This window comes from Erinaceus europaeus, chromosome 10 (genome assembly GCF_950295315.1).
Source record: "Erinaceus europaeus chromosome 10, mEriEur2.1, whole genome shotgun sequence".
In the NCBI taxonomy this organism is placed as follows: Eukaryota; Metazoa; Chordata; class Mammalia; order Eulipotyphla; family Erinaceidae; genus Erinaceus; species Erinaceus europaeus.
Window position 1 is genome coordinate 28,219,624 of NC_080171.1, and position 10,931 is coordinate 28,230,554.

Genomic DNA, 10,931 nt, shown 5'->3' on the forward strand with positions numbered 1-10,931 from the left:
CTCCCACCACCTAATCACACCCCTACCTCCTGATTTCACTATGAAAAAACCTGCTACTTCTCTGCTCATCACTGAGAGGTTTGAAGTCCTGCCAGCTGCTGGCTCCTCTCAGAGTTCTCTGTGTTCTGCCTAGGGTAGGGGGGCGTGTCTCTGTTCTTTTGAGCTTTTCCTGGGAGCTGCCTCTGGCAGGGCTGGGGTAGAGATGGGAGGTGAGTGTCTCTATGTCATGCCTCTGTTTCCTGGCTCCTGCTTGGCAAGTCTTCATAGGATTTTGTGCTTGGAGAGGGAGGATGGCCATGTGGCAGGCACAGCCAGGCACCTGTCTACTTGTAGGCACCTGTCTACTCAAGCAGGGCCTGGGTTCCTGTGTCAGGGTATGTGGGGGGAAAAAAGGTAGCACCTCCTCACTGCATACTTCGTGATTTTGCATGGAACCTCCTGTTCTCTATAACCAAGACAGGAGGATGTTACCTTGGGCAGCAGCAGATGATGTCAAAGGCAGAAGAAGACAGCACATGCCTGCAAGGCTCCAACCTGGCCCACAGCTGCCAGGGCTCTCTTGGGGGACAGGGAAATGCTGCCCCTGCTGGCTCACATGATAGGGGTCAGGAAGAGGAGCCTCCAGTGGGTTTCACCCAGAGCATGTAGAAGCATAGGATGGCAAGATTTGGATGATGAGGATGGGGCTGGCAGAACCTGGAGACCTCTCTCACAGGCGTTGTGCAATCAGGAAGTTGAGGACATCCAAACCCCTTCCTTGGAGGATCCAGCATCTGAGGCCACAGGCTGCCCTGCTCCACTCTTCTTCCTGGGCACATGACATTAGCACCCTGGGGCCAGGTATGAGGGTGATGGTGCCCTGCACACTGAGGATACCAAAAGTGTCCCTCTCAATGCAAGGGATGGGATTGTCAGGGGCAACCAAGGTGCTTTTACATGGAAAGGCAAATCCATTTTCCTCACTTAGAGGAGGAACTGTTAGATAGTGGGTCATTCCCAGTGGGGTGCTCCAAGTCAGCTGCCGCCTTTCTGGTCGTTATCTGAACCACTTACTTGGCAGTGGTACTGCCAGATCCCTGCATCAGCCACCTCCTGTGCATTCCATATAGCTCTGCTTCCTGAATGCCAGGTTTCTGTGCCAACAGCCCCAAGTACTATTTTCCTACTTGTTCCTAACATAGTCCATCAGTCTGTATAAGGTACTGGAAAGGAAGAACTGGGTGACCCCAGAACCCTGGTTCCCCAGGTACCTAGCAGAACTTCACTACCTCAGTGATATCTCCTCTCTCTCTCTCTCTCACTTCCTCAGTGATCTCTCTCCCTCTCTCTCTCTCTCTCTCTCTCTCTCTCTCTCCCCCACCAGGGTTATCATTGAGTCTTTGGGCCTGCCCAATTCCACCTCTCTCTCTCCCTATTTAGATGAGGATGAGAGGTGGAGAAAGAGGAAGAGGTAGAGAGAAAAGAGACACCACAGATCTGCTCCACTGCTTATGAAGTTGTCCCAGTGCAAGTGCTCCCTTGTGGTGACCCCAGACTTGACTGTGGACCCCAACCCTCACCTCCCTGTTTTTTTTTTTTTTTGAGATAAGCATAAATCCACATGCAGCTGTGAGAATAGTTTCAGAGAAACTGGGAAGATGGCACAGTGGCTATGCAAATAAGGCTTTCATTTCAGAGGCACCAGAGAAGCCCCAAGGCCTCACCTCCATCCTCATAAGACACCTAATGTAACCAGGAAGCATGTCACATCTGCAGACATGGTATACCCACCTACTTCAGGCAGAGCCCCTGGCAGGCAGGGGCCTCCTGTGAGTGTGAGTATGCCTGGTTTCGTGCATATTTCTGGAACTGTCACCACCAAGACCCTCTGGCTTACCCCTCCTAGGTCCCTGAAAATATTGAATGATCTCCATTCCGTTTGTCACTGCAAAGATGTCCTGTGAGCATACTCACCACACGAACTTTTGGTATTTGTTGTGTTCAAACAGTCCCCCCCTCCCTCGAGGTTCACCGTGTCCTCTTACACTGTGCCCTGCTCTTCATGTGTAAAATAATCTGCACCGCCCCCTTCCCTGTCCTCAGTATTTCCAGTTGTGAGCTTCAAGCAAAGCTCCTACAAACACATGTTTGTTTGTTTATTTTTTCTGGGGGGGGGCAGGTTTTCACGTCTGAGGTAAATGCTCAATGAGCCATCACTTGTCCTTCAAATTTATTTTTCAGTTCATATGAGATAGAGAGCTTTGTGTGAGAGAATGGAAAGAGAAGTCAGAGCACCACACCAGTACACGCGGTAGCAGGGATCAAACTGGGAACCTCAGACATGCAAGTTTTATGCTCTACCAGCTACGCCACTTCCCCAGTCATGGGTTATCACGTGTGAAAGATAGGGACCCCGAAATCAGTAAAGCAGGGTGGGATGGGGGATGTCACTGGGACCACTGCTGATGTGTCAACAGTGTTTGGACAGTGGGTGGGGAAGTGGCTGGGGCCCCACTGACTTTATTTTCAGCTTGAGACCAAGTTTTGAACCCACACAGCTGCAGAGAGTCCTCTAAGTTCTCCACGTCACAGATGAGACAATTCTGAGGCCCAGTGTTCAGAGACTGGTTCCAGGAGAGGGGAAGTTGGGAAAGGGGTTTGGGTGAGAGGTAAGAGGAGGGATATCCTTCCAAATAGACTTAATCAAAAAACTGTGTGTGTGTGTGTGTGGGGTTGATTCAGGAAAGAATTGTTGCGTGTAATTAAGGGAAGGCTCTTGAGATGAGGTCCCCCTGAATTACAGGGCAAGCCTGCACTCAGGTCCTCAGACAGACAGAGAAGAGACAGACAGAAGAGAGGTCACGTGAGGATGGGACAGACAGCAGGAATGGCCACAGGTCAGGCAGTGTCTAGAGGGGCATGGCCTATGCCACCTGGAGCCAGGACTTGTGACCCCTCCAGTGCTGGGGAGAGAGAAAACGTCTGTTGTCCTAGGACATCCCATTTGTTGTGACCTCAGGACATAAAGGAGGAGCCCAATTTCATGTTCTTCTCAACCCCTCCATCCATCCCAGAAGGCTCCCCATTACTTCAGCAAGAAACCCCACAGGTAGGCTGAGGGGTGGCCTTTGAGAAGTGCCCAGTGGTCATTCAGATCACATCACCCACTTCCTGCGCCTGCCACCCTATGCCACCACCCTACCCAGAAACTCACCCTGAGAAGGCCTGGGTTGGCTGCTCTATACCTGGTAACAGATATCTGGGGACAGGGTAATGTTAGAAAGCCGCACTGGGGCCCCCTCACCAACCCTCTTGGAGGTTGGGGTTAACGCCCTGCTAGAAGCAGAGGTATCTGGACCAGAGAAGCACAACTTACTTGTGTTGTCCAGGTTGATGATATTTTGTGGTCCCAGCCCATGTCTCTTGCAAATTTTCTCAAATCTTCTCAGGAAGGTGGGGCTCAAGCCCGGGTACCGCCCTGGTTTTAGAATGAGAGTCTGGTCCCACACCAGTGGTTTGGAAATGTGTCTGCAGAGAGTCTGGGGAACCACTTGGGTACCACTGAGGGGTTTGCTCTGTGGGGGCGCCTGTTCCCTGGATCCCCCACCCAAGTGTGGGTGCATTGATGGGTGAGAACCTCCCTGTTGAATGTGGGGGAGAACTTGGATTTCCACTGCATCAGGCCTGCTAGAGCAGGAGGGGTCCCCAGGAAGACAGAGTGACCACACCGTAGAGTGCCAGCACTTGGGTGAGGGTGCCATTCTGGATGTTCCGCAGGTAGAAGGTAATGTACAGGTTGTAGTCCGTCTCTGACACCAACACCTTGTTCTCTCCCTTGTCTGCATAGAGACTTGGCTCAGAGCGGCCCCAGGCTTCACTCAGATGCTGGGGCAGCTTTAGAGCCCTCTGGTAGGTGTCTCTGGAGTCTTTATCAGGAGGGAAGACAGGCACCAGGCCTTGCAATATCATGGGCATGCCCGAACCCTCAGGCACTGGGGTGAGTTCTCTCCTGGCCAAGTCCCTCCCGCAACCCACCAGCCTCCTTGCCTGCTGCCAAGGCTTCTACTCACAATTGACGGTGAACTCCCCATTCCTTTCTGTCTTCTCACAGACCATGTTCACCAGCTCACAGTGCCCCAGCACTCTGAAGCCAGCATTGTGAAACCAGGGGGATGATCAGGGGAGCCCCAGCAATCCCACCCTGTCCAGCAGGGAGCTTCAAGGCAAATCCCTAAGCCTGCCTGCAGCCCCATGCTCCTGTTTCCTAAAGGACACCCAGCAGCCATAGGGCTGAGGTGGTAGAGCAGAACCTATGTGCCCCCCCCCCCACCTGCACAGGGTAGCCCTCCAGGGGTTTCAACTAACCCAAAGGGAGCAGGGGCTCAGAGTCTCCTAAATCCAATCAAGATGGGTAACACTTACCTGAAGTCAAACTGGAATTGCAGAGCCCCGTTCTCTAAGTGCTGGATATTGCGCATGTAGATCCGCAGGTCCCCATCCTCGTCAATCCTTGTCATGTCATCTGAGGCTATGGACACGGAGTACCAGGGCCCTGACAACTGAGGAAAGCTCAGCTGGTGGGGGCTGGGCACCCTGGGGCACTCAGTACCTCTGGTCTAGCATCAGGACCTGGAACCAGGGGGCCCTTCTCTCTTAAGGACCTCTTTTTCAATGGGTCCCTCCCCTCTTTCTCCATGACCACCCCCATGCCTCCCCAAGTTCTGTCACAGTGGGGAGAAGGGGTGGTTTCCTGGGACTGTGTTCTTGTCATAGACACTGAGTCTGGCTGAGGAGGACATGCTGCCCCTGGTAGGGTCCTGTGGTCAGAGGGACGGAACCACCTTGGCCATGTCATAGTCTCTCCTCACTACGGTCCTCGGGTTGAACTCCTGGGTGGAGGAGATCAGACTTGGCCCCCCACACAGCAGCAGCAACAGCAGCAGTGGCAAAGCCATCCCCTGGGTGGGTGCTTACCTCCTGGTCTGGCTTCTTTATCCTTCTCTACCCTCGGTTCCCATCACACAGCCATCCTACTCACTCTGGGAATTCAGCCAAGGCCACCCACGGCCATGGGCTTCTGGCACAACCCTTTTGGGCTTTATGTCCGGCTGAGTATTAGAAGCTACAAATGGCCATGGGGGCAGCTGGCTCTTTGGTCCTGAACCCACTGACAGCAGAGTCCCTGGGAGTGCTGGGCCTCATTGACCTCTCTGGGCAGGAGTCAGGCAAAAGGGGTGACCTTAGCCCTGATGTCCTACCCTGCCCTCTCATCCTGCCAGGTCCTGGGTCCTGGCATTATGAATCCACTGCTCCTGGTGGCCACTTTTTCCATTTTATTAGGTAGAACAGAGAGGAGAGAGGAGGGGGAGATAGTGAGGGAGAGAGAAAAACAGACATCTGCAGATTTGCTTCGCCACCTGTGAGCTGGGGGCTCGAACCCAGATCCTTACATGGGTCCTTGTACTTTGTAGTATGTGCACTTAACCAGGTGCACCACCACCTGGTCCCCTGACTCAGAGCCTTTAGAGTCCTGTGTCATATAGTGTGTAAGGCCTCAAGGATGTGACTGTGAATTTTGGGTGAAGCTCTGAAGAAGTGATGGGTCCGAGGGGAGCAGCTCATGAAGGAATTCTGGGGTGGAGGTCAGAATGAAACAGTGTCAGGGTCGGGGAGTATCTGTGGAGGGCACAGACACAAGGTTGCACAGATTGGGCTTGTCCTCCCATAGGGGAGAGGGTGTGGGGGCGAATAGGACTGAGCTGGGCCTAAGCACTGAGTCTGGTTTTACATCCACCTCACTCAGGCTGGCAAGATAGCTCACCTGGATAGTGTACCTGCTTCAATATATGTATGACCCAAGTTCAGACCCAGGCCCCACTTCACTGGAGGAAGTTTTGGGGCTCTAGTGTCTTTCCAGCCCCTACCCTTCTCTGTCTTTCACTTTCTATCTGAAAAAGTTAACCCCAGAGCAGTAAAGCCCCAGTGAAGATAGGAAAAATGTAAATCCAGGTCACAGTGTATGTGCTGGCGGGGACACTCCCCCTCAATGCAGGCAGGGCTCACTCTGTTCCAGTGCCAGGGTCCATCGAGCAGAGGCCCAGGAAGCGGGCCCATCCAGGGGTGGGCAGAAGCACAGTGAGAGCCAGTCCTGCCCCCGACACTGCTCCTGGCTGCCTACCTTCCCCATCCTTCAGACAAACCTGGCCAAGTCCCTGACAGGAAGCCCTTCCCTTGTGACCTTGGGAAATCTTTCTTTAATTGTCAGCAAGCTCAGAGACAAATGGGGAACCAGAGCTGCCCGTCAAGATTGGCCAAGTGACCTGCTCTGTCCCTGCACCCCAGTTCTGCTCTGTCCACTTAAGAACACCCCAACTGGAACAGCCAGGTCCTCCAGACACCCCACATCCTTGTCTGAGGCCACTGTTTGGGTTCCTAAGCAGGCTCCTCACTGGAGCCAAACCCCTCTCTGTCAGGGTCACCAATGATTGAGTGTGACCTCTGCTAAGTCCCTTAGACACAGGATGCCCATTGCTCCTCCCTACCTTCTTGCCCACCCAGTCAGGGTCCCTAGCATGGTGGAGTGTGTGGTCTTTACAGAGTAGCTTGTGTAGGGCCCTGATCTCAGGAAGTGGTGGCTGAATGTTTCTCCATGAGGGCCAGAGTATTGGGGGCCCCTAAACCTAGGAGGATCTCATCTCTTCATGTTGAGTTTCACCTTAACTCCACCTGTAACAAACCATGTTCAAGTAAGATCACAGGTAGACCTAAGTTTCAGGTAGATGTGAATTTAGGGGAATCTTCTTCATTCCACTTCAAGGTGCTGGGCAGGAAATTGAGGGAAATCTTTCTTTCATGGTTCAGCAAGCTCAGAGACAAATGGGGAATCAGAGCTGCCCATCAAGATTGGCCAAGTCTTGTTAGAGACACAAACTGTGTGTTTTTGTGTGTGTATGTGTGTGTGTGTGTGTGTGTGTGTGTGTGTGTGTGTGTGTGTGTGTGGTGTGTGGGGGGGTTCTTCTCTACTGAGCTCTGGCCCTCCCCTGTCCTGAGTCAGAAAGCTTCGTGGTGGTGCCAAAGTGAGAACTCAGATCTCTCTTCACTCCCGGTCACAAGCTCAGAGTATCGTTGTGAAATGTCAGGAAATCATCCAGGGTTTGTGATGAAATGATGCTCATCGGCATGAAAGAAGATGTATCCGTAGCACAAGACAGTGAATCAAAATTGGCACGTTTCAGGGCAAGCTATCGCTTTGGCAGCTTAAAAAGGAAAATATATATGTTTATTCTAGGACACTGAGATACTTACATTAACACCAATTGCCAGTCATGAGAAAAATACCGTGTGAGCCATGAGAGCTGGACAAGGACATCCATGCTGAGCCAGCACCGCAGCCAAAGCCACCTAAGGGTGAAATATGAGAAGGCTCTTTAAAAGACCAGAACCAGACAAAAGGTTCACTGTTGTTGCATTCTGTATCAGGCATGTGGGGTGTGATCAGGGGAAATGAAAGAAGGGAAACAAGTGAAAAGGCTAGAGCATGGACAAGAAGAACCTCACTGTCTCTATGAACCTGAGGGTAACCTCCCGCTACAGTTTTGGGGGCCAGGGAAAAGATGGGCCTGGCAGCTGCTACAAAAATATTCACAAGTAAGACCTTCACAAGATAGCAGAGATGATGTTGGAAGTGAGTAAGACCCCACAGAAGGGCCCAACAGAAGTTCTGGAAACAGTGGAGACGCACAATTTATATCTGGATGGGAAGCCCCATATGATAATCGCTGTTCCCCTATCCCCATTCTGTGTGTGTGTGTGTGTGTGTGTGTGTGTGTGTACTTCTCTGTGACCTTTTTGTTTATTTTTTTAAATTTAAATCTTTTATTTATTTATTATTAGATAGAGATAGAGAGAAATTGAGAGGGAAGGGGGAGATAGAGAGAAGGAAAGAAACAAAAGAGGCACCTGCAGCCCTGCTTCACCAGTTTTGAAGCTTTTTCCCTGCAGGTGGGGACCAGGAACTTTAATCCGGGTCCTGGTGTACTGTAAAGTGCTAAACCAGGTGCACCACTGTCTGCCCCCCCCACCTCCCGCCCCATTCTCTATAAATGGACCTGATGGGCAGAATCCCAACCACTGTTTCAACAAGAGGGTTTATGAGACCAGGATAACCACTTAAGAAATAGGAGTGAAGGAGAAATTGTGAGAATCAGTGGAAGGGGACCCTGTATGTTGTGCATATGTTAGTTTGGTTTGCCTTTCTAAAAGAAAGAAAAAAATGTTTGCAAATGAATGACATAAATCTCAAAATAACTTTGCTGGGCAGAAAGAGGCACACATGGGAGAACATGCACTGTAACTCCATTCACTTGAAATTCTAAAATATGAAAGTATCTGCATGGCAGAGAGCGGACCAACAGATAATTCTCTGGTGACAGGACTTGGTCAGGGACAAAGGGCTTGTAGGGGGACATGAAGAGGTTTGGTTTTACAAGTATGTCATCTCCATGTATGCCATATCTCGGGTTTTAAATGCCTGCAGTGTAAAGTCTACTGCACCTAAGTCAAGCTTAAAGTACAGAATTACAATCATTAAAACAATGTCATTTTTAGGTGGAAATAAACCAACTGATGGTGCAAAATATAGCCCCAAATGGTTAACTCGTCATTTTAATAGTGAATTGGAAACCCAGGTTAGAGGGGCCACAAGGTGGTGCTCACTGGATGACAATTTTAGCTCGTCCCAAAATGCTGGGAGGAATCCTTTACCTGACACTATAACCTGACACTAGCAATATAAGAAGAGCCCGTGAGAGACCTAAGTCTGGCTCAGCTGTAGAGCACAAGCCTTGGACACCTGAGACCCCAGCTTTAAACACTGGCACCACCTGGGAACCCTATGGACAACATTAAGGGAACTCCATGAATAGTGGAGCAGTGCTTTGGTGTTTCTCCATCTCTCTCCCTAAAAATATAAAATAAAGTATTATTTAGTGGCAGAGGGCCAACATGATGACGTGGGCTCCATCCCCATGCACACATGTGTGTGAATATAAACGCCTGTAAGTACAGAGATAGTCTGCAGCTGGGTGTCTGTGTATGTGCCAAGAGCTGTGCCAGGACTTCCTGTAGGACAGAGCAGGCTGCAGGAGTCAACTCCAGGCCCCATGTGGGGCGATGTCAGCGCTCATGCACTTCTATCTCTCTGCTATTTTACCAGGGAGCATTCGGCCCCAGTCCTTAGAGGCAGACTGTATAGTTGAGTCCTGCCACCTACATAGCCAAAGAAACTTTCCTCCCTACTCCTACATCCTTCCCTGGCCCTGAGGCTGCCTCCTTTCTTACCCTGGACCCAATGGTGCTTCTGCTTCCCTGGAAAGGGATTGGTCAGCGGGCTTGCCCTGGCTACTTCCTGCATGAAGGAAAGGGTAGGGGCTTGAAGCTCTGAGCCTTGGACCCCACAGCCGGTCCCACTGGGCAAGTGTTTGATCAGGTTGGAGACCCTTGACCTTTGACCTACCCCCACCCTCAGAACGCCCTTGGACCTTGCATAAACTTGGGTTCATTCCCAGAAGCCTCCTACAAACCAAGGTCTAATCCCCTGTGTCTCATTTGTATGTATGTATGTATGCATGCATGCATGTATGTATGTATGTATGTATGTATGTATCTGGGGTCTTGTGCATGTGATTCACTGCTCCAGGCTTTTTTTTTTCCGAGAGAGAGAGACCACAGTACTATAGCTTCCTCCAGTGCTATAGCACCTGCCAGGAGGTTGATCCTGGGTCCCCCTTAAGCTAAGTCATGAGGCACCCTACCCAGTGACTTGTCTAGCCAGCCCTGTCTCCATCTTTACACCTTCACACTTTCCACTTGTAGGGATCACTGAACAGGGCAAACAGAAGGAACTCTTCTTCATGATCAGCCTGCAGAAACAGCAGCAGAGGAACCCCCACCCATAGTCACTTGAATGAGCCACCTTGTAGAATGTTGGGGTCTGCTTGGCCCTGATCTAGGCCCAGCAGACATTCCGTAAGCCCGGCTCAAGTTTCGCTGATGGTCACTAACTTCCTCAGAGTGACACAGCATTTCCTATAGGCCGTGCCTAAATTCACCTCTGCCCTCCAGCTGATGATGCGTAAAGAGCATAGGCCCCACTGACGGTGACGCCACCTCATACCACCTCTAACGTCATCTCACCCTACCTTTCCATCCCTGCCTCTACCCCCTGCCTATAAAAAATGGCCTTTTCCTCAATAAAGCGAGTCACTGCCTTGACAGAACTCCCGACTTGGTATGGTGTCTTTTCTCAAGTTGTCGACACTCTCCCTCCTGCTCAGCCCCAGAAGGGGGGTCCAGCTGGTCCAAATCTCCCCTTCTCGCGACTACCTGTCGGGGAGAACCCCGACAGTAGAAGGGGATACCCCTTCCCCCCACAATGATTAGATTAGGATGGGGACTGATGGCCACATGCACACATCAGAAAAAAGAAAAAAAAGCAAGATAAATAAATGCATGAAGGTTTAGTGCTGCCATAAAAAGGTTTTCCAGGACTCGGGTAGTGGCTCTGGGCAGTGCTGTGACAGTCAGTGAGAATGGAGATGGGTAGTTGAGTGTGCAGCTGGGTGTGGTGACCCCAGCAGGAGTTTGGGACTATTAGCATACAAATGGCCTCACCCTGAGGAGGTGCTTCAGAGAAGGGAGGGTATAAAAGCACGGGGCTTTGGGCACGTGGGCCTCTTTGGCTGCTGCTTCTTCTCCTGGTCAGGAGCATCTCAGGGGGGATATGCCATGGCTACTTCTCCTGGGAACTGAACACATGTGACACTGCTAGCCGGTAAACTTTTAAGACCCCCTCTACAGCCATGAGCAATCTATACCTCAGCTGATAATTGTTTATCTTATGGGACTAAACTTTTGATAACTATAATCAGACTTTATGGACCTAGTGTACTCTT

The 10,931-nt window shown here is 51.0% G+C and overlaps 1 protein-coding gene across 1 annotated transcript; it reads right to left on the reverse strand.

The window, feature by feature from the left end:
• Nucleotides 1-2,826: 2,826 nt before the first annotated feature.
• Nucleotides 2,827-4,934, reverse strand: LCN9 (lipocalin 9). Its single transcript, XM_007521525.2, has 6 exons — nucleotides 4,821-4,934; nucleotides 4,402-4,538; nucleotides 4,050-4,123; nucleotides 3,706-3,818; nucleotides 3,356-3,413; nucleotides 2,827-3,238 (listed from the first exon to the last, which is right to left on the reverse strand). The coding sequence occupies exons 1-6, from the start codon at nucleotides 4,932-4,934 to the stop codon at nucleotides 3,219-3,221; spliced, it is 516 nt and encodes a 171-aa protein (XP_007521587.1). The 3' UTR covers nucleotides 2,827-3,218.
• Between the last annotated feature and the right edge of the window lie 5,997 nt (nucleotides 4,935-10,931).